This window comes from Lithobates pipiens, unplaced genomic scaffold, assembly GCF_037356315.1.
Source record: "Lithobates pipiens isolate NorthernLeopardFrog02 unplaced genomic scaffold, aLitPip1_a1.2 Scaffold_19, whole genome shotgun sequence".
Classification (NCBI taxonomy): domain Eukaryota; kingdom Metazoa; phylum Chordata; class Amphibia; order Anura; family Ranidae; genus Lithobates; species Lithobates pipiens.
In genome coordinates, this window is record NW_027507764.1 from 495,806,747 (window position 1) to 495,830,353 (window position 23,607).

At 42.1% G+C, this 23,607-nt stretch overlaps 2 protein-coding genes and 1 long non-coding RNA gene across 5 annotated transcripts in view; 2 read left to right on the forward strand and 1 right to left on the reverse strand.

Moving 5' to 3' along the window:
• CIBAR1 (CBY1 interacting BAR domain containing 1) overlaps positions 1–2,607 on the forward strand; it is a 55,016-nt gene extending 52,409 nt beyond the window's left edge. The window contains exon 9 of the mRNA XM_077493023.1: positions 19–2,607. Within this exon, the coding sequence (XP_077349149.1) occupies positions 19–105 (87 nt within the window). The 3' untranslated portion in view covers positions 106–2,607. The remainder of the gene's footprint in view (positions 1–18) is intronic.
• Positions 2,608–7,395: 4,788 nt separating this feature from the next.
• On the forward strand, positions 7,396–22,890 carry LOC143997417 (RNA-binding protein 12B-like). Of its 3 annotated transcripts, none has more exons than XM_077493026.1 (2): positions 7,396–7,575; positions 20,335–22,890. In XM_077493026.1, the coding sequence occupies exon 2, from the start codon at positions 20,360–20,362 to the stop codon at positions 21,728–21,730; it is 1,371 nt and encodes a 456-aa protein (XP_077349152.1). In that variant the 5' UTR covers positions 7,396–7,575; positions 20,335–20,359; the 3' UTR covers positions 21,731–22,890. The 3 variants fall into 3 exon arrangements, with proteins under 3 accessions (XP_077349152.1, XP_077349150.1, XP_077349151.1); XM_077493024.1 differs by lacking the exon at positions 7,396–7,575 and adding an exon at positions 11,607–11,744; XM_077493025.1 differs by lacking the exon at positions 7,396–7,575 and adding an exon at positions 11,678–11,758.
• On the reverse strand, positions 8,788–11,737 carry LOC143997418 (uncharacterized). Its single transcript, XR_013277684.1, has 2 exons — positions 11,607–11,737; positions 8,788–9,363 (listed from the first exon to the last, which is right to left on the reverse strand). It is a non-coding gene; the product is annotated as an uncharacterized LOC143997418 (long non-coding RNA).
• Positions 22,891–23,607: the final 717 nt, after the last annotated feature.

Sequence of the window (23,607 nt, forward strand, 5' to 3'; positions counted from 1 at the left end):
TTTTGCATTGGATTACAGCAATCTTCAGCGAGTCGACGCAAAAAGGATGAGGAGGATGACCTAGATGAGGATGATGACGATGGGTCAACTGAAGAGGAAAACTGACATAATTCCAAATCCCATGTTTTTTGTCTTACACTTTTTAGGGGGGGGTTGGAGGAGAGAGAGAGAGACAGACAGCTGGTTTGTTTTATATATAAGAAAATATAAAACGTCAGAATGGGAGATCTTCATCTACAATACAGATGATCTGAGATCATATCTTCAGCTACACTACAGATAAGTACCTTCTGGCTCAGCATGAATTCAAGTTCTACCCATGTAATGGTGTAGGACATCACAGATATGTAATATCTGAAGTGTGTAAATGTTGAAGACTCTTCTTCTAATTTCTTTCAATCATTAAGATCTTGAAATTTGACATTCCATTCTACTTTAAGTATGGTGTTTGTACAGAGTGCACATTTAGAAACAAAATATATTAACTGTTGTGTTTTTTTTTTTTTTTTTTTTAAGAATGCGGGAGGAAACTTATTACTATGTGTGCAGACTTTGGGGTTCTCTTTTTATGCTATCACTTTAAAAGGAAAATAAACTGTAAATCAAATCCCCCCCCCCCCCAATACCACTTCTCTTATAGAAGGAAAGGAAATTACTGATCTCATATTTAGAATCTTTGAGGTACTCTATGCCGTGGCAAGTTCTCCTGCCGGTTGTACTCCAGCCAGTGCATATGCACCAGGCCTGAGCATATAGCATAATAGGTGTGTGAGGGCTGTTACAGGCTGATCATTATTCTCTTATTCTCCATACTCAGGTCTAACTTGTGCACGTCGGCTGAAATACAGGGTGGAGGAGAACTGCAAGATTGAGCCTAGGTTCACACTGGTGCGATGCGGGAAACGCAGTGACTCCTGTGCAAGTCCCGCACCGCATTGAAATCGCACTCCATGTGATCTGCTGTGGGTGTTGCTGTTAAATTAATAACACCCCAAAACAGTGTTTTGCTAGAATCGGATCGCATGGCTGTGAACACCCATGTGATCTGATTCAGATGCACGAAAAAAAAGTTTCTGCATGATTTTGATGCGGTGCAATTTGAGCCATACAAAATGAATGGCTCAAATCGCCCTGCACAGACATCGTGTGTGATTTGCGTGGTAATGCAGTGCGATTTCCTGTGCGACTTAAATGTGGTGTCACGAGTCGCACAAGTGTGAAATCAGGCTCAAACACAAGGAGCCTCTAGCCAACATCTGAGATGTGTAGTTCGATTTACAACAAGAGTTAGGGATGGGATACAGAAATTTTAAATATTTACCCCTTAAGTTCTCCTTATTAGTGTGCATTGGAAGGTAGTATGCAAGCTACTTTATTTATTTTGGGGTAAAAATTATTCAACTGTGCCTTAAAATCCTATACCTCAGTGTTATGGCCCCGCAAGAAGGAAGGGAAGGGGGGGGTACAAGTATTTTTGCGAGTTAAGTATTGTCCATATACATCTTCTTGCCAAAACTTAAAGGGGAAGTGTGCATTAATGGACTGCTTCCATGTCCTAAACCTAAAAGATTTATAGAGACAACAGCAGTGTGCCTTTGACTGACTTTTGGGAATGTGTGTCTGCTTGCTGCTTCCATGCAGGTCCTGAAACCTCTCTATAAAGTCTTATTTTTCCCTGGTGAATGCCTGTTTCTGATTGATGCAGCAGATAAACTGTAGATGGTCTATAAATTTGCCCTCGACATGGGTGATTCTTTTGCTGGCAACCCTTTTCCAGCAACAGATTTACTAAGCTTTAATTTTCATTCCAGGAAGCAGATCCTTCGTTATCTGATTTATGCTAAAAATCAGTCTCTAGAAAGGGAATGTTGGGTGGGCAAGAAAACGCTAGTAAGAGTGAGAACAGAATAGCTCTATGGAACAATGTAAGCCGGGTTTTTTTCTTTTCGGTCATTAGATTGCCTGTGTCATAATGTGAATTGCACTAAATCTCCATACTGTGGAAGTATGCCAATGTGCAAACTTGACACTGATTTATGTATTAGTGGCACAGAGGCAGATGGAATGCACATCACTTCATTGCAATCAAGAACATGGTCTTACCTGAATCGCCAAATCAGGTTCAAGCAGCCATAATAATAAATATACTGTCTGCCTTCTGTAGTCAGACTGTAAAATATCAACCCGTCTTAACTATTGTGCCAACAACAAAGCTCTGGCAGTATTAAGATTACAATGAAACTCACTTATTCTGTTTTTCTCTTATTCAAAACTGATGTCCATCCACCACCAGCCAGATTCTCCATTGGTCCAAAGAAACATTTCTAGTTTTGGCTCAAAACACACATAAAGGAAGTCTTGAAGACCCTTATTGACCACTGCCCCAGTCGGCCCTAAAAGGAGTAATGCATGTTGGGTGAGGCTTTACCGTTGTAGTTCAGCTGGCCTCTTCTTTTTCATTTATTGTATTATATATATTGTTGTATGAGTTTTATATTTGGTATGTATTCTATAAAAATGTGTATTTTGTGATTTTCTTTTTTTAATGTGTATATGTATTATACCTGAAATTTACAATAATAAAATATTTGCTACAGTTGTCCTTTCTATTGAGGTTAATATGATTATCATTTCTTTTTAAAATTACCATTGGCTTGTACACACAAGTCTTTCCTGTTTAGTTACAGTTCTGAACACAAGGCAATAAGCTACAGATTTGGTTTTACCTGTAGCTCTGCTGCCCTTAAATATATTATTTTATCTCCATGCAGCAGAGCAAGCAAGGAAATGTACGTTTATAAGATGACCAGAATATTCTTACGATTTCAGCTTTACACTGGCAGAGTTCTCTTTATGCCCCAACATCAGAAAAATGTTTACGATCTCAGGTTAGGAGAGCAGGAAAGGTAATCGCAATATCCTGGTCTGCTGGTTTTCATTCAGTATAGGAGACAAAAACTGGGGGCAATGCAGGTAAGACGCAGGGGGGGGGGGGGGCGACACAAAAACAGACACACAGCAGGGGCAAGGCTGGAGTGTACAGCAGTTCTCATGGTGATTATTATATATATATATATTTTTTTCTGTCTTCCCTGTCAAAGGCAGTCACAGCTATGCCACTGGCTTTCTCAATGAGGACAACAATAGTAATCTACAGTATATTGCGCTCTCTTCACAGGTGTGCTTTTATTGACCTTTTCTTTCTTTAACCACTTTAGTGCCACGCTATAGCTGAAAGATGGCTACAGTGCAGCGGTCTAGTTCTGGGAGGGCATCCATGGATGCCCTTCCAGAACCGTGCCCCTTGGGGCGCACCCTGTGTCTTTTGGACACAGCTGATAACTGATCATAATAAAGGGCCAATCACAGTGGTCGTTTATATGTGATCAGCTGTGTCCAATCACTTGCTGGTTATTGGCGGTCCTTTCCTCACGCTGTGTCTGTATGAGGATAGCAGAGCCAATAACTGGCAAGGCTTTCAATACATTCTTGCCATTATCAGTCCATCTTTGCTGCCTCATCAGCACACATCAGTGAAGAAGAAAAATTTCTTACTTGCAAACTTTTACAACAGAAACTAAGAAAAAATTTAGTGTTTAGTCTTTTTTTTTTTTTTTTCACTTGTTTAGCAAAAAATAAAAACCCCAGTGGTGATTAAATACCACCAAAAGAAAGCTCTATCTGTCTCGAAAAAATTATCAAGATTTCATATGCGTACAATGTTTCATGACCGCGTGAATGTCATTCAAAGTGCAACAGTGCTGAAAACTGGCCTGGGCAGGAAGGGGGTAAAAGTGTTGGTATGGAAGTGGTTAAAGGGTTAGTTCACCTTTCCAAAAATCTGCCTATAGAGATGAAACCAACTGTGCACTGATTAAAGTTGAATAATGGCACTGCTGTAGGTGTGGGCCACTTGTATACCTCCTGGAGCCAGTCTGAAAAACTCAATAGCGTTCCCCCGTTCTGCCTTGTTACTCAGACATTGCTAGATGCTCTGTCAGAGCTACTGCAAAAGGGAAGAGGGTGCACATGCAGAGGGATTTGCATCACAGACCTCACTTCTGTGATGGTAGGGTTGGTGAGTAACAGCAGGGATCATCTTAGTAGTGTGCTGTCAATAAGCCAGGATAGGGGGAATGCCATCTCTGGGGGGTTTTCAGCCAGGCTCCAGGATGTATGTAAATCGCTTCCCCCTATTGTAAGGGCATTATCCAACTTTAATCACTGCACAGCTGGTTCCATCTACAGGTGCCCCTCACCTGCATAGACAGATTTTTGGAAAAGGTGAACCAACCCTTTAAAACCTCTTAGAGTAAAGCAAGAATCCTTCCTTCCACTAGGGCTGTATTGGTACTACAAAGGTTAAATGTTAATTTACATTTAGGGGACTTGGTAAAGCAGATTAAGGGCTTGTTTACATTAGCATTAGCCTTCTGAAGAGGGATCTGTAGTGGAGTTGTTTTATTGCCTCCTCACTGCCTGTTTTACCCCTAAAAATGTGCACTACCATACCACAACCACATGTTTTGCATGTGGTTGCAAATGTGACCACATTCAGCAGGCAGTAGTGGCTCTCAAACGTGACAACAGGGAGAACCTTTTCCATGCTGCAATGCGTGGCATTTACACTCTGCGAATTATGCCCTCTTGACCCGAAGCAAAGGAGGCTTGGGTGCTATTAAAACATACCCTGTAAGCCATGCCCACTGCCCAGTTTGGCCGCACCCAACATTTGGTATAGCATGCTGCTATTATCCCCACCCCTAATAAAAGTGGGTGTGGTCAGTAGGGTGCCCCCGGATTTCATTTTAAAAATCTGATCTCCTTAAGCCAGGAGGAAAATCTCAGTTTCTAGCAATTTTAAAATGTTGTTTTGTAAATGTCAGTGCTAAAAAAAAAAAAAAAAAAAAAAAAATTACTGCTCCCAGACACATTTTTATTTTTTTGGACTGTGCCTGTTCTGTACCCCTTTAAGGCACCTTCCACACAGGGCAGATTCCACCAGCTGGGGAATCTATCCAGCAGACACAGCCTGCTCTCCTATGGGTGGTCGTATGTAAACAGACTATCTGTCTGTTTACACCCGACTGTCATTCGATCTGCTAGATGAACTCTTCTCTTCAGAGAAGCCTGTCCTGCCTCTAACAATTGCAATTATACTGTCTCCCTTTATATTGTAAACCACTGTGCAAACTGTAGGCGCTGTATAAATCCTGTATAATAATAATAATAATGCTTCATGGTTATGGAGATAACGCCATCTCATCCTATCGTTTGAACAGAGTAGGGAAGGTATAGAACTTGTCATGTTTTTTAAGTTGCATAAATTCATTAACAAAAATTGTTGCGCTGTACCTTTTTTTAAATTCAAATCATGTAGCTATATAGATATATTATGAGCATGTGCATTAACACAATGCATAAATCCACCATGTGCAGGAGTGATGGCATCTTGTGCCAGAGAATAAAGAGGCACAAAGACTGGCACTCAGAAGAACTGTCTGCATGTTTGTCCTAAAACAGTGTTAATCCTAAACACAAAAATGTAATAAATTACAGTTTACCAGTCCTTGGTGGTGACTCTGTTTGTTTTCTATTTTTAGGCTCCCCCCCCCCCCCCCCCCCTTATATGTCATCTGGCCAGTAACACACTTTCTGTCTTGAGATGCCTCCACTCTAGATGAAGGCACAACAGAGACCTCTTTGGACAGCAGCATTGTCAGCCTGGGGTGATGGTAGTGTTAGATGCACTAGCAGATTAAGATGAACTTTAAACGCATTAAATTATTACTATTAAATTATTTAAACACATTAAAGCTGAACTTTTTGTTTAACGTCTTAAGACGATGTTTTTCTTTTCGGGATAAAGGCTTTTCATAAATAAAAGCTGATCATTGTAAGCACCCCAGTTAGGGCCGGTTCACACAGGGGGCGACTCGAGGCGACACGACTTGCCGTGCCGCGACCTGACAAGTCGCCCCCGTTCTGTATAATGGAACCGTTCTAAGAGGAGCGACTCGAGTCGCTCCGACTCAGAAAAAAGGTTCCTGTACTACTTTTGGGCGACCTTGGGGCGACTTGCATTGACTTCTATACAGAAGTCATTTGCAAGTCGCCGCTGAGGTCGCGGCGAGGCAAGTCGTGTCGCCTCGCATCGCCCCCTGCGTGAACCGAGCCTCAGTGTTAAATGGTTTGTCTCAACTCTCTAAATGCCACTTTTGCTGGACAGCTTGGTCTGTTAAAGTTGAAACCCAGCAGACTTGCTGGTTGGATCACCAGGTGCAAACGAAGGAGAAAGCATAAAAGAAAATAACCACAGCCTATATATATATCTAATATATTATAGCCACAGCCTAATTTTTGTTTTTGGGGTTCATACCGCTCTAAAGTATTGGGGCCTCTGGTACTAATATAGACTATTATGTTCATTAAAGCAGAACTGTAGTCAGTGGATAAGTTCACCTTTCCTAACGTCTAAGCCCTTGTACACATGGTCGGACATTCCGATGGAAAATGTCCGATCGGACCGTGTTGTTGGATAATCCGACCGTGTTTGGGCTCCATTGGACTTTTTCCATCGGAATGTCTGACCAACAAAGTTTGAGAGCTTGATATAAAATTTTCCGACAACATGATCCGATCGGACTTTGTCTGATCGTTTGTAGAGAACTCCGATCGGACAAAGTGCCACGCATGCTCAGATAAAATTACGAGACCAAAGCTATTGGCTACTAGCCTGAACGTAGTCCCGTCATAACGAACGTCAACACGTTCCGAACGATCGGATTTTCCGACAACTTTGTCCGACTGTGTGTATGCAACACCAGTTTCGGACAAAATCCGTTGGAAAAAATCCGACGGATTTTGTGGTCAGAATTTCCGACCGTGTGTACAAGGGCTTACAGACCTATCCAGGGTGTAACATGTTAGTGATGCAGCAGCCCCTGCACTTCTTCGCCCATCTGGCTGTGTCATTCATTCACAGAGTTCTTTGAATGGGAGAACTACAACTACCATTGTAGCTAATGGCTTGTAGTGCTCATGAACTACCAGGAAGCTGATCGGCACTCTGGGTAGTTCATTGTTGCTTCTTGTCATTCAGTAACTACCTGTCCATACAAAGTACGGGTAGACATCTACACTAAGAGTCTGCAGGAGCCAGAGATTGCACCTGTGTTCTTCTGATAGCAGGTGCATCTGCTCCTAATAACAAAAATAATGCACATTTATTACCTCCAAAAAGATGTGCATTTATTATTATTTTTCTCAAGGGTGAACCTATCCTTTAAATTCTAACTCCATCTTTAGTAACATGTGACACCTGTGTTTAGCTTGTAACATGTTGCTAAGCAACCCCACCAAGCGCCTCTTCTCCCCCTCCCCTCTGTGACAGCATGCTGGAATGTTCACTGCACAAAAACAAGTAAGCGAAGACCAAGGTCCTTACAGGAACTGGAAAAACCGGTGTCCAGGCTGATAGTGACTCCCATTCACATAGCATAGCTTCCAATAGTAAGATCCAGCCAGCAACTCGGCATCATCCAAATGTGGTGAAATGTATTTGTTACACAGACGGTAAGTACCACATGAATACACAAATGTGTTTTAGCTATCAGGACTCCATGTTAAGGCCCTTTTCACATAGGCACCTCCGTTATGTGGAATGCGCTTGCTCAGCGGGGGACAGTGGCATAATTAGAGTCTTCAGGGCCCCGATGCAATAAATCATGAAGGTCCCCCTGGACAAGGCCCTTTCCTCTGAGCCCAGTGGCGGAACAACAGGGCCGGGTCGCAAGTGGGTGGCTGCATTTAAAGGAACCGGTGTCACTGATCTCTGCTCCCTGTGATTGGGAGCAGAGATCAGTGATGTGTCACACGTAGCCATGTCCCCACAGTTAGAAACACTTCCCAGGACACACCTAACCCTTACACTGCCCCCTAGTGGTTAATCCCTTCACTGCCAGTGTCATTTACACAAGAATCCGTGCACTTGTATAGCACTGATTGCTAGTTAATTAATTGTCAGTTAAATCGACGCAGTGCCGAATCGCAAAAATTGCTCTGGTCAGGAAGGGGGTAAAATCTTCTGGGGCTGAAGCGGTTAAAAGTGCATATATACATGTAAATATATATATATATATATATATATACACACACACACATACAGAAAGCCTTTTTAAAAAACTGCAGTGCTTTACCTTACCTCTTCCTGCCAGGTACTGCACTTTAGGGGCAGACAAAGAGCACAACACACACTGTGCTTTCACTTTAGGTCAAATCAGTGTGACGAGCTCACTGCACAGTGCCGATTACCGTTCAGCTAAAGATCGGGGAGCTCGGTCTCAGCCACCCTTGCCACTCCTCCTATCGAGGTATACATCAACATGGGGCCCGGGCGACATGTCTTCCTCAGCGACCCCTATACTTCCGCCACTGGTAGGGGATCTCTCCACTAATGCTCACTGAGCAGGCGGGTGACAGGTCCTGTTTGGCGGACAGGGTCGGATGTCTGCGGGTGTCAGTGAACATGTGTCCGCTGACATCCGCTGCTTCACAGAGGATAATGCAGGGTCCAATCAGGTCTGCCAGAAAAACTGACAGGTGGACCTGATCGAACAGCCCATGGGAAAGGGGCCTAACACTGAACATACATTGCTGTTACATACCATCATCCTCCGATACATACAAGGAAAACCCCAGATGAATACAATTAAAGACAACTGGGAGGAGCAGGAAAAAAACCTGTGTTGACTCTAGATCCAAAAGACCAAGACAAAAAAAAGAAAATATCATCCAAAGCATTTTTATTTTTTAAATATATGGAGATAAACAATTTCAATGTTAATCCAACAGTTGTGGTTAAAACAAAAAAAAAAACACCTATGATGGTAATTTAAAGGAGAAGTACAGCCAAAGCTCATTTGGCTGTACTTTTCTTGTGGATCACAGGAGTGGGGTGCGTTCTGCACTTCTGTGACCAGTTTTCAGCTGACAGTCACTAGTCATCTGTTCAGGGAGCTGTGAGAACTGAGTGATCAGTGGTGTTTGATCGCTCGGTTCTCAGTGTTAGAACTAGGGGGAGACATCCACCTAGGCAAGTATGATTAAAAAAAAAAAGTAAATCTCCATACTTCTCTTTTAGTGTGGCTAGGAACATTCTGTAAGCAACAGCAGCTATAAGATTTGAAATCAGTCCCATCTGTTACCGAAGTGATTGGATTGTGTAATCCATTGACGCTTCCTCCAACTGTGAATCCGAAAGCCTGTACAGAGGGTACCTGCAAGGAGCTGGAGGAAAAGTTTGCAGAAGCCTGGCATTGAACCTGTAATCTACTGATTGCGGGTGCAAACTTTTGGAGACTCCTGTGAAAAGAAAAAAAATTTTTTTTTTTTTTTTTGCAAAAATATATATATTTTTTTTTTTTTTTTTTTGCAAAAATATATAATTTTTTTTTTAAATATGAAGATAAAGCAGTATTAAATCCAAAAGCAAACAATTGCTATATTGCAGTTTACCAATTCTTATATGTGATGGCTGCATTCATTTTCTTTTTTTAGACTTTCAGCCAGTAAGTTTGTTGTTTTTCAAAAGAACAAACTCTCATACAGATTGTATCAGAGACATGACAAACCATTTAACACCGGCAGGGATGTTTATCATGATCAGCTTTTATTTAATAATGTAAAACCTTTATCCTAAAAGGTAATAAAAAATGTTTGTTGTAACTGCTTATAAAGTGTTAGCTGAAGTCTGGATTAAATTTGTTAGATGCGCTTAGATTTAGATACACTAACACTACACTCCACCCAGACTGACAATGTTGCTGCCCAAAAGGTGCCCCCTGTATTCCTTCATCCAGTGGGAAAAGACAAAAAAAAAAAAAGGTTGTGGGTTTAATATCAGTTTAAACTTTTAATTATATCAAACTTTCAGCAATGCAGTGGGTCAGCTCTTTAGGTACCATGTCTGATGTGCTTGAAGCCATTTTTCACTGGATTTGCTTGATTTTTTTTTTTTATGAAGTAGGTCACCAGGTCTTTCCTCAACCCTCCCCAATTGCTCAGGCTTGGAAATGGCATGCAGAATGTGTTAGCACATGAGCATAGCCAATTTGCATAACCAATTTCCCAGTGCTAAACCTTTCATCCAATTTCTAATTTACTGCATTTGTAAATTTAAAAAGCCAATATAATGGTGGTAAAAAAAAAAGCACATTTGGGTTTAGCAAATTTCTTTTTTTTTTGTATAATTCTCCTTTAAGATGTGTGTCCTATACCTACGTACGTTTGCTAGTAGGTGTCCCTCGTTCCCATCTCAAAAAGTTGGGAGGTATGTAAATGGGGATGGGGGGTGGATGAAGGACTGTGTAGAAAACCCCAAGCACCTATTTACACCTAGGAGCGGCCCGTCCATTAAGGGCGCACGGGCGCCAGCCCCTCTATGTAGAATGGATAGATTCATGCATTGCATGAATCAATCCATGGCCACTGTAGCCACCCCCTAGTCAGCCGTCCGGCCCCTTTTCGGACGCCGGGCACCTTAATTAGAGCGTTTTTTTTTAAGCACCTGGGCTCTAATAGGCTTCAAAAAGGGTGGGCTTGGAGCACAGAGCATTGCGCTCACAGTCCACCCAGGTGTGTTCGAAAAGAAAATTAATATTTGCTTTTCTAACACTGAACCACCTCTCCACCAACCAGGAGGCTCGGGTCTAATACGCATCACCTGATTGACTGAAGGTACAAGCGATCCCATTGGCCACCTAGTAGAAGGCAAGAAGAGATGCATTGAGGACATCCATGCATGCATCACCCCGTCCCACAGCTCGCCGCCGGCATCCGCTGCCTGACCCACCACCACGATGTGGTAAGTGCAGGTCAGACAGCGGGCGGGTTTGCTGGGCACAGTTGACTGCATATGATGGGAACAGGTGGCTGAATTTGCTGGGCACAGTTGACTGAATATGATGGGCACAGTGGCTGGATAAGATGGGCACAGTTGGCTGCATATGATGGGCACAGTAGCTGGATATGATGGGCACAGGTGGCTGCAAATGATGGGCACAGTTGGCTGCATATGATGGGCACAGGTGGCTGCAAATGATGGGCACAGTGGCTGGATAAGATGGGCACAGTTGGCTGCATATGATGGGCACAGTGGCTGCATATGGTGTTTTTGTTTCAGTATTTTTCATTTTGCGCCCGCCACAAAAACTTTGAGCACCAGCCACCACTACACCTGTAAACTAGGGTGAATTGTATCGTCTTCATATGGAGGTGGGGGGGAGTCCTCTCTAAGATGCTCGCCCCCTCCCTTTTCATTATCAGTTGCAGACTTTGTCCAGATTGCAAACACAAATAAATCGCACAGTCAGCACCAATTTCCCCAATTACATTTTAAAAAGCAGTGTGCCCTTTGCATTATTTGCTACCAATGGGCTATTTAAAAGCCGTTTTAAGCGCGGACAGACACAAGCCCTCATCACTAGTCATGACAGCTGTCATCACAGACCTCTAGATACAGATTACATTAAACGACAGGGCAGAGGGCACTAGCAGTGAGCATGCGCAGCACAAGTCTCGATGAGCGGGATTACGCTCGTACGTACGTGCAGTCTAGGAGGAGGCTGGATTGCCGAACCTGCTTGTGGCGCATGCGTACTAGGCACCACGCCTCCCGGCGCCGCCATTACTGAGTTGGTTGTGCTCGCAGTGTAGTTCGGCGCTGCGCCTTCTGTATATTCCCGGTAATGTGACTGAGGTTGTTCGTCCTTTGCTCCGTCACAGCACTTTAATGGCACCCACATAGGAAATACTGTCTGGGTCATGCTTAATATTCAGAGGGAAGGGGCGGTGCAGCAGGAGAGTGTTGGGGGCTTAGTGCTGGGAAAGGGGAGGGGTCCTTCCAGTGTGGGGAGGGGGCGTGTCTAGGTGCAGGTCTCAGGGGCTTCTGTCTTTTTTTTTGTTTTTATTGATGCATTGCACACAATGTGGTGTCTTCCTGCAGAGTGACTCCAGTATGGGATAAGCCAGTGAGAGGTCCACTTGCCTTCTGCTGGCAGGGCACTCGTCCACCGCAGTATTACCCTGGAAGATGTGCGTTGCATTGCGCCGCAGTGAGAACAATCTTCGCCTTATATACACACGATCCAACGACTTTTTCGCTTACTAGTCACAAGTAGAATAGGTTACTATTGTCACAAATTCTCATATGACAGGGGAAAAAAAATCGGAAGTGTTGTAATTTTATTTGTATTGTATTTTTGGACGACAACTGTACTGACTAAACGAAAATCTTACGATCTGGTATCGTGCGAGGAAAATTTTTGTGCTTGTCGGATCGAATAATGGTGGGTGAACTGTCGTGATCGGCTCTCGGAAGCTCTGTACCAACGATCTGATTATTGTACGATCGTGTCGAAAGCGGTATATTTCGTTCAATTTTCGGATCGTGTGTACGGGCCAACATTTTAAAGTAGAACTAAAGACTTTTTTTTTTTCCCATGTGCAGTATAGTAATGGAGTGTTATAACCCCTGAAATTATATATATATATATATATATATATATATATATATATATATATATATATATATATATATATATATATAAAAAATTCCTGCTATTTGTGTCCCATTGGAAAGACCTCTCTTGTCCCATAGCTGAAACCGGAAGTGAGTGGAAATCCTTCCAAAGTATGGGAACTCTGAGCACTAGTGCCCCCTATTGGAAGGTTTCTCCCCCATTTATCTTCTGGTGACAACACAAAGGTTGGGGTTTTCAGTGGTAATGGCAAATGGGGTGAATCTCCCTAATAGGACCCAGACAGCAATAAAAACCCAACTGATGTAATTTCTCTCTACTCCATTAAAAAAAAAAAGTTTTGCCTTTTAGTTCTACTTTAAAGCAGTTCCCAAAGTTTCTGCTCGCATTTGGCAAGTGGAAATGAGTTGAAGGCGAGTGTGGAGCAGGGGAGGACAGTTTCCTGGCTGATCGCTTCTGCCAGAAGTGGTGCAGAATTTAAATATTTTTTTTTTTTTTTTTTTTTTTACAGGGCATCTAATGCACTGTAAAAAAGCTGCACCACTTCTGCCAGAAGCGATCAGACAGAAAATTGTCAGGAGGATTGCCGGCCGCATCACACAGAGCGACTATCTCCTGCTGTGACAGAGTTTACATATGAGACACTGGCTGCTGTCAATGTCCCGCCTCTTGGACCGGCTCCTATGATAGGCCGCACACTGGTCTAATGCCAGTCCAAGAGGCGGGATTTCAGAGGCAGACAGCGTTTCGTATACAAGCAGTGTCACAGTGAGTGAGTCCCCCTCTGTGTGATCTGGCCAGCAATACTGCCTGTCATCCCTGCTGCACTGATATGCTTTATGTTAATATTGTTAAAGTTATCAATTTTATTTTTGTAGCTTAATTCTGCTTAAAACATTTAACCGTGTCATTTCATAATTTAATTTACAAGGGCGTGTTTAGGGGCCAATTTAGGGACGGGGTTGAGCAACTGGTGGCAAGCAACTCTTAAGGCCTGTCTAGTAGCTCAGGACTTGAAAATTTTGAGCCCAGCTTTAAGACCCCTTTCACACTGGTGTTTTTCAGCCACTAAAGGGCTAAAAATAGCACCTAAAAAATGCCTCCCCTGCAGCCCCAGTGTGAAAGCCCGAGTGCCTTCACACTGGAGCGGTGCGCTTGCAGGACGTTGGAGAAAGTGCTGCAAGTAGCATCTTTGGAGCAGTGTATACACCGCCCTCAACTGCCGCTGCTCATTGAAATCAATGGGCACCACTGCCGAAGCACCTGCAAAACGCTTTGGAAGCGGTGCTTTTTGGGTGCATTTAACCCATTCTTCAGCCGCTAGCAGGAGTTAAAAGCATCCCGCTAGTGGTCGAAAAACTTCACTAAAGCAACGCTAAAATTAGCTGCGCTTTACCGCTAACTCGGCCCCACTGTGAGTGCGAATGGGGTCTAAGGCTGAGTTCACACTATTGCCACATGTGGCTCACAGTAGGGGTGTGGTGCGGCACCGTTCACCATTTCAAGTCCGCTTTCAGCCCAAATTTTGGGCTGAATTCGGACCTGAAACAGACCAAAAGACACACAGGACCCCTGTGCAAATTCGCACCCTAGCCGCAGCAGAGATATGTGAACCAGCTCAATAGAGAGACAGTCACAATCTCCTACCATGCAAATTGGATGCAGGGAAACCTGCATCCAATTTGCATAGGTGTGAACCCAACCTAAAGAATGTTCACATTTTAGGTAAAAATAATACATGTGCATTTTTGCTGTAAAATTTTTCCCCAAGGTGCCTGCAAAGCATCGGTGTGTGGATCACAGGTGCAATGTCGGTCTCCTGCAGACAAGCCCTACAGCTTTCTGCCCGTACCTTTTTATATGGGCTGTCCGTTCGAAAACTGCAGGGCTTGTGAATACTTTGAGGGTGCTTATTGGTGCCTTCATTGTTATCTGCAGTGACAAATACAACTACAAATTGTAGTTGTCTCGTTGCGGCTGTCATTGGGAAGGGAGGGGGGCTTGGAGCATGATATGGCTCAAATACCACTGTAAATGCTCCCAAGGTGCACTTATCCTTTAGGACTAGTCTGGCATACGATTGGGTTTATTTACGAAAGGCAAATGCACTCTGCACTACAAGTGCACTTGGAAGTGCAATCGCTGTAAATTTGAGGGGAAGCTCTGCTGATTTTATCATCCAATCGTATACAAGCAAAAATGCTGTTTTTTATTTTCCTTCCATGTTCCCCTCGGATCTACAGTGTCTGCACTTCCAAGTGCACTTGTAGTGCAAAGTGGATTTGCCTTTAGTAAATAAACCCCAATGTCTTTCATACATTGCAGCCCACTCACATGAATGGGGTCAAGGTAAGCATGTAAAACGCATATTGTACAGATCAATCAGTACGACAGAGAATTATATAATATAGCTTGTAGTATTCACTAATCACTCTTTAATTATTTTATAAACACAGCTGCACTGCCGGAAATTGCCCTTGTGTACCCACCTTTACTATGGTCATCACTGTTGGCAGCAGCCTGGGCAGGGAATGTGACCAGTTGTGTGTACCTTCATGTGTCTGCTAAAGTTCATACTCCTTGTCAAAGGTGCTGTCAGGCATGCAGGTCTGTGCTCCTGTAGTGTAAAAATGTAAAATTGCATATAGCCATTGACCTTTACTCGCAGTTGTCAGTGATTATGTACACCAAGCATTGACTTTTGTATGTGAAAGGCAGTGTTTGACTACTTTGCAGCTCAGTATGATCTGCATCCAAAGAAAATAAAAGTGGGTCATAACCTTAGAGCTGTCCTCCTTGCTACACCATGGAAGTAAATGGGATTCTGCTGACCTGCATTTTATGTGCACTTCAAATGGGAAAACAATCCCTGGTGTACAAAACCCTTTAAAGGCCAATTGAACTTTCAGTTTAAATCTGCTTAATATATTCCAGGTGCATCAAAACAAAAAGGTGTACTGTGTCTTGCTGTGTGGTTTTCTTGCTAAAGCAGCCACAACCTGAATAGAAAATCCTGTTCCCTGCCAGCAGCTGCAGAATGGGACTGTTTCTTTCTATAGAGAAGCAGTGATCTCATTGCTGATGTCCAACACACCACCTGCTGAGTCGTAGCTCTCCAGTCATCAAAGCTTATGTTTCCCACTAATTGGAGTGCTCTGACTCAGTAGGGGGCTTCTTGGATCTCTACTTTCACACACACAGCGAGAGCAAGGACCTTCTCCATAGCATGCTGGCAGGGGACAGGCTTTTCTACTTGGGCTTTGGCTTTTTTTTTTTTTCATGCTCCTATTCACACAGCCAGCAATTACCTGCAGTGACCATGGCTGGACACACACTAAGTGTTGCCCCCAATACCATCAGGGCCGCTATCAGGTGTACAGCGCATACAACAATGAGGGGCCTGCCTGGGCTGGAAGAAGGCAGGACGGGTGAAAGGGATCTTGCAGCTTCTGCTGCTCTGTGTTATTGAGCTCTTTACTGCCACCTCTGGCTTCTATGTGCACAGCTGCCTGTACTGTGATCCTCTGTGTCAGCAACATGTCAGCTTTGTAAAAACGAGCTGGGACCAGGTGGGAAGATTTCCTTTTACAAGTAGGGGCTGTGAAGGAAAGGGAGGGGCCAGAGACTTGTGTGTTTTACAGAGTTGTGTATGTGTGGGGCTGATATATATATATATATATATATATATATATATATATATATATATATATATATATATATATATATATATATATAATATATATGGGGGGGGCTAACATACAGGATTTGGGAGGGCAGAGTGGATACAAGTGAGGTGGATTCGGTGGGATGACCCTGGGGAATGTTGGGGGGGCAGGCCTAAGGCTGGATTCACACCTATGCAATTTTTTTGCATCTTTAGTTCCTATGGAACACGTTCTGTAGTGCTAAAAATGCATAAGTATGCATCCAAGGCCCAAAAATTTCTGCTGGCTGATTCTAACCCTCATCCATTTTGGACCTGTGTGTACCCAAACGAAATGTTTTCTGGTTATCAGCTTGAGAAGCCATATATGTATGTAATAGAGCAAAATTGCAATATATCCGTTGCTTTGAGTTCTGTATTTTCTCTTGGGGTTACAGCCAGTAAAAAGGTACAGCTTGTTATTGAATACTGACTTCTGCTCAAAAGAAGGGACAGCTTAAACTTACCAGCAGATATCAGAATTCTCCTATAATGATGTTCAAAGTTATATGTTGCTTTTATGTATATGTTACTAGTTATTTTTGTTTAGCATTCAGAAGGTTATTACAGTTTTTTTTTTTTTTTTCCTCTCTTTATCTTTATAAAGTGGAGATGATCCCCTGTGAGTGGTTTTTGGTTGCCATGCCAAAGAAGGTTCCCCTCACAAGGAATAAATGCGAAGTTATTCAACTCGTATACAGACAGTTGAAAAAGCGAACTAGTGTTAGGCTCCATTCACACTTGCGCAACTCAAGTCACATGATTTCCAGTGCAACTTTGATCCGATTTTACACTCTCTGGCAGTAACCCCTTCCCGCAGATGTGCGTACTCGGCTTCCGGGGGTTATACTGGGACGATGCCCGCATTTGCAGGCATCATCCCGGTACCGTTTTTCACAGCGGGCGATTGGCTTTCCAGCCGTAACAACCGATGCGGCTAAAAGCCACTTGGCTGTTATGCCGGAGGAGCGGGAAGGGACGTGTATGTCGTGTTCCCCCCCCCCCCCCCCCCCACTGCTCTTACCGGTGCACCCGCTCAATCGGGAGCACCGATGCACAATCCGATGCCTCCGGCTGTTGGCCAGGGACTAGAATGGAGCTGTAAGCGGCTTCATTCCAGTCTCCTATTAGTAAACACGGAAGCGACGTTGTGACGTCACTTCCCGTTTACTCGGCTGCCAATGGTGCCGGATTTAAAAATATATACAGTATTCAGAGTCGCCGGAAACGGCGATCTGAATACTTTGACGTGTAAAGGAGACCCCCGATCCCTCCATAAAGAGTACCTGTCACCACCTATTACTGTCACAAGGGATGTTTACATTCCTTGTGACAGCAATAAAAGTGGTCAAATTTTTATTTTTAAATAAAAAAAATTTAAAGCGCCCGCCGTCCCCGCGAGCTCGCGAAGCAAAGAAAATGCATATGGAAGTCGCGCCCGCATATGTAAACGGTGTTCAAATCACACATGTGAGGTATGGCCGCGATTGTCAGAGCGAGAGCAATAATTCTAGCACTAGACCTCCTCTGTAACTCTAACCTGGTAACCGTAAACAAAAATTTAAGCATCGCCTATTGAGATTTTTAGGTACCGTAGTTTGTCGTCATTCCACCAGTGTGTGCAATTATAAAGTGTGACATGTTTGGTATCCATTTACGCGGTTTAACATTCTTTCACATTATGCAAAAAAATTGGGCGAATTTTACTGTTTCGTTTTTTTTTTTTAAATTCATGTGTCCCTTTTCCCAAAAAGTTGCGTTTAAAACACCGCTGCGCAAATACCGTGTGACATAAAATATTGCAACAATCGCCGTTTATATTCTCTAGAGTTTCTGCTAAAAAAATATATATAATGTTTGGGGGTTCCAAGTAATTTTCTAGCAAAAAATATGGATTTTAACTTGTAAACGCCAAATACCAAAAATAGGCTTAGTCATGAAAGGGTTAAGTTGCATGAAAGTAGTGTAGGTACCTTTTCAAAGTCGCTGTGACTTTAAGTCGCACCAAACTGAACATGTGCCATTGGAAACAATGGCCTGCAACTTGTCATGCGACTTTGTGTCCAAAGTTCCATGAGAAGTTTCACAAGTGTAAATGGAGCCGTAACCTCTTCCCCAATCCGTTTAAAAAAAAAAAAAAAAAAAAATGTTTATTCTTGATGTTAAGTTTCTATTGGGATTTCCAGCCACATCTTGTTCTTGTGATAACATTGTTACTTGGACTGGAAATGAGTGGAGCTTTCCACGACTCCACCCATCAAACCCTGAACAACAGTCCCACCCACAGAATCTACAGTTTTTCGGGTCTCATAACAGACAAATGGGTGACATTTGATGGGTAAGGATACATGCAGGAGGCATGTATAGCTTTATAGATGACCACTATGGCAGTAGTTTAAAAATGAGAGTGGGTTTACATCCACTTTAAAGTGGGGTGCCCATTAAAAGAAAAAAAAATTAAGTCATCAGCTACAAATACTACAGCTGCTGACTTTTAATAATTGGACACTTACCTGTCTAAGGGTCCAGTGATGCGGGGGAAGGAAGTACCGCTCGTTCTGCGCCGCCATTCTTACTGTGGGCACCGGGCTGTGGCTTCACAGCCAGGCACCCACTGCGCGAGCGTCGCCGCGATACGCCACGCAGTCATCTGGGACCTGTTACTTGTCCCAGATGACTGACTGCGCTGAGGGGAAGTGATGTCACAAGCCCGGGCACTGAAGGAGGCTGACTATGAGGGTCCCCTTAGCAACAGGCATTTAGAGGTGAGTTAAATTTTTTTTTTTCCAAATGTTTGTTTTTAAATTTTTTTTAGGAATTTTAATCATGTTTTTTTTTTTTGGGGGGGGGGGGGGGGGGGGGACGACACCACTTTAATGACTAAACTTGCCACTCTCCATTCTGCTGATCTTCTCTATAGCCACTGCCTAAAGAGTCTTCTACATTGGAGACACTTCGGGGTGTGTTGGATGCCTGGTCTCCTGTTGCATTTTGTTACTATTCATTGCCTCCTATGTTATTAGCATATACTATAGTGATATAACCTGAACCTGAATTTTAAGGCATCCGAGAAATGTAGGTGTGCAACAGTGATGAAGTACATGGGGACATCATGGTTACGGTGTATGCTGGTGGTGGGAAAGCTATTGTAGAACTGAACTAAAAAAAAAAAAAAAAGATTAGTTGTAATATGAGGAACATTTAGGACCCTTTCACATGAAGCGGAATCTGTCTGCTGATCCCCACTGAGCTAGTGGATGGCTTGTCAGTGTCTGCTTTGCTTGTACCAAGTGAAACCAGCCCGCTGTACTCTGTTGGGTGTAAACGGACTGGCTGTCTGTTCATACCTGACAGCCATCCGATCCACTAGATGGATTGGGAATCCCCACCTGCATGTTTTCAGTGGATCAAATTGGATGTCAGCCGTTGACACCTGGCGCTCCATAGAGGGGAATGGATTGTCTAATCTGGTCCGCCTAAGAAACTGATTGGTCCGCCTGTGTGTAAGGAGCCTTAGAGCTGTTAATTGTGCTTAAGCTTGTCTGCTCCTTTTTTTTTTTTTTTCTTTTTTTTTTTTTTTTTTTTTTCTTTTTTTTTTGGGGGGGGATTTCAAAACAAAATGAATTTTTGTGCATATAGCCTTACAGCTGTATAAATTCAGTGTGAGATCTAAGGCAATGTTGCCTCTGGCTTGCTAGTCTCCAAAGATTTGGAGTGAGACTTTGTGAGAACAGTACTGTGCTGCTCATTGGTGTTTTTTCTGGAGACTCTGATGCTCGGAAGCAGAATCCTGTCTCCACCAAAATAGCTTCCTCCACACAAACTCAGTGAAGCGGCATGGTAATTTAGTATTGCAATACTGGTGGTCAGCAGCTTCCAGAGTTTAGTTCATCTTTTAACCATTCTTCATAAGAGTTAAAGTACTTATAAGTAATCTGTTACAAGAGAAATGTGGCAGATGTGATTGCTGGTCTCCTCCTAAATAGTGCTAGTTTACTTATTTAGTAAATGTAGTGAAGTACTTATAGCTTTTTTAATGTAAGGTTTGTTTTGACAGACTTAAAAAAATATGCCCTTTTTGTATGCCAACAGGAAAAGCATTTTATGAGGCTAAAGAATGTCAGTAAAGGTCCGATTACAAGGTCTTCCACCACTGGCAGACTCCATTCACATTCGAAGGTTCTTTAATGGACTGAAGATTCCATCTGGAGGTGTTACTATTATTGGTGGGGTGAATGGCGAGGCATTTGTTAAATTTAAAAACTTTAAAGATGCAAGCTATGCCCTCAAAAGGTCAGGGAGACCTCTAATGAATTCATGTGTTCAAGTTTTTCTTGATAGAAAGGCATTGCAGGCCCATAAAAGATCTGTGGAAAAGCCTGGGTATGTACGCATATCATTTCAGCCATTTGATGCTTCATTTTCTGATGTGAAAAGGTTTTTCAAATATATTTCTGTCAAAAGTGTAATTTTTTTAACTAAAAACAAAGTAAGGAATGGCCAGGCTCTTGTTAAATTCGCTAACCGTAGCCATGCATGTGAAGCTCTCTTTTGCACATTGTCTAATGGTGAAGGTGCCAATAAACACCAGCATGAAAAGTGTTTTTCTGTAGTATCGATTAAGAAATCTGATGAAGCAGAATGGATCAAATTTGGTGGCAGAGTTGATTCTAGGGGAAAAGGTTCAACGGATTGGTCTTGCAGCACATCAGAACCACCCTATGATACATTGTATATCCATGAGTTTTATGCACACCTAATGAATGTTAGTCGCCATGCTGAGAAACGGCACATAAGGAGGTTTTTATTTAATCTTGTTGATGATTCTCAGATCACATTCGTGTATAACAAAAATGGCTGTAGGACACGAGACTGTTTTGTAATGTTTGTAACGGACAATGATTACACAAGAGCCCTTGGTTTAGATAAATCAATCCTTAAAGGGCTCCCTGTTCGAGTGTTGCCTGTACCTAAGGAAAAAGTGATGGAATTCGTTGAAAGCAGAAAAATGGACTTTACTGAAGATCCAGTTTCGGAGGAAGACTTTGTTTCAGAGGAGGACTCCCCTAGTCCAAGTAGTTTGGGATACAAACTGACATGCGTCTATCTTAGAAACTTTGCAGCTGATGTAACCAAACATGACATAATAAACTTTTTTGCAGGATTTGCTTTAAATGAAGAAGACATCCATCTGTTATATGACGACAATAGGAATGGACTTGGTGAAGCATTGGTTAAATTTTCAAGTGAAGAGGAAGCTGCTGCTGCTGATGAAACGCTAAATCATAAACTCTTCCAAGGCACGGAAATCCTGCTGAGATGCATTTCTGAGGAACAACTGAAAGTATTTGGTGTTAATAATTGTGAATCTTCCTCTTTTGACAGTGTGGATTTTTCTACCAGCAAGGAGGAATGCCGGCTAGAAGAGTTGCAGGCATGTGTCAGCATTGCAGATGACACTCCTGATGTTACATATGATTCCTCATAGACTTTGGGCTCGCCATGTTAATGACTGTATTCAGATCTTTGCTGGATATGTGATGAGGGCATGCTCACAGAGACTGAAACAACTGTGAAAATGACAGACATTCAGTATCATACCAATGGCAAAAAACAAAGTATTGGGAACTTTTTATTTGTACAACAAATATGCGAATATGTTTGTTTATTTTGTCCTTTTACTACTGATTGAACAAAGTAAGGTTAAGCAGAGCTCTGCAATTATGAGTACCCAGCTCACCGTGTGGATTTTTTTACATTTTACTAAATGTGTATATTGTGCCTTGAGTGTCATTGGGTAGCAGAGTGCCCAATAAAAATCAATGCCAGGCTTAAGGGGCTGTTAACTGTAACAAAGTTAACAAAAAAACAAGTGATACTCTGCAAGAGTTGTCAAGGCGCAAGTTAAACATTTTTTTAGGATAAAAGGGATCCACACTTTAGAGTAGGCATATTATATCAAGCCCTGTAGCAAACTTGGGAAATGGGGTTTAGTGAGTGAGCGAATCTTTGCTTTAGATACTTGTATTTTTAAAAAGGAGTCTATTTTCACCCAATCAAGAGAATAGTATGGCAGAAATTTTCATCTGCATGGCAGATGATTGTATTTCACAATTAATATATTATGGTTGTGCAATATGTGAAATCGCAGTATATGAATGATCCTTCTTTTCTGTTTTAAAAAGGCTGAGCTGGCTTTAATTTTCTTGTTCACCTTTATTTTGATTTTTGTATTAATAAGGGTTCTAAAGCCTGATCCCAGACAAGTTTTGAGCAGAGTGGGGGAACTTTTGCCACCTTTTGTTAGCGTTTGGTTGCTGTCTTATTTTGCAGATATCTCTCCTCACTTGTCACTGGGGGCAATATGTAACACAATGGAGTTCGATTTGATATGCTTCTGAATTTTTAAATTATTTTATTTTTTTTCCATCCTGTCTGGATTTTTTCATTTGATGTTGCCAGGATAGAAGATGACGGGAAAAGTTCCCTAATGTGAATGAGACAACAGTAAAACCCTGGCATAAAGGTTTACCACTCTATCGAACCGTAAGAAAAAAAATGATTTGGGTTTTAATTTATGGATAAAGTTTTGTATGTTTGCATGTCCTTTAATATTTTCCAAAGAAATAAACATGTCTAATTTTTGAATGGGTAGTGAGTGTAAATTTTAACCTTCTCAAACTATACAAATAATGGCTAAATCAAAAATCCAGACATAATCTTAGAAAATTATCATTCTTCAGGTTTAATCTGGAAGTCTTGAAGATGACCCTAAATAGAAAATAGTGAGGGAATATACAGTGTATCCGGAAAGTATTCACAGTAGGGCCGAAACAACTAATTGATTATGAAATTAATCGATTACTGTTTTCATAATTGATCAGCCAGTAACATAATGGGGTTAAACTAAAACTAGCCCTTTATAGTACAAAAAGAGCAAACCATTGCTGCTGTAAATATTACTTTCACTGTTCCACAGTAAAAAAAACAATTAACCCCTAACAGTAGGGATTTGCTGTTTTTTTTTTTTTTTTTTTGTTTTTGTTTTTGTTAACCTTATTATTTTACTAAACGTCTTAGGCCTTGTTCACGCCTATGTGTGTTTTGCAAAAACGCACGACAGTTCATTTAACATGGTTTCCTTTGGGACACGTTCACATCTATGCTGTTTTTTTCAGTCGCTGCCTATTTGGAAAGGGTAACAGACTTTTTTCAACGCAAAACTGTACTTATTTGGTACAATATACTTTAATAGAGAAGCAGCAGAAAAACATGTAGTGTGTGTTTTTTTTTGCAGCAATTTGTGTTTTGCCCAACAAATGCAAACATGCAAATCGCAGCAAAATCATATTTGCAAAAATCTAA

Bases quoted from the DNA above. Each gene is read 5' to 3' on its own strand.
- LOC143997417 (XM_077493026.1), top strand. From the start codon at position 20,360: ATGTCAGTAAAGGTCCGATTACAAGGTCTTCCACCACTGGCAGACTCC.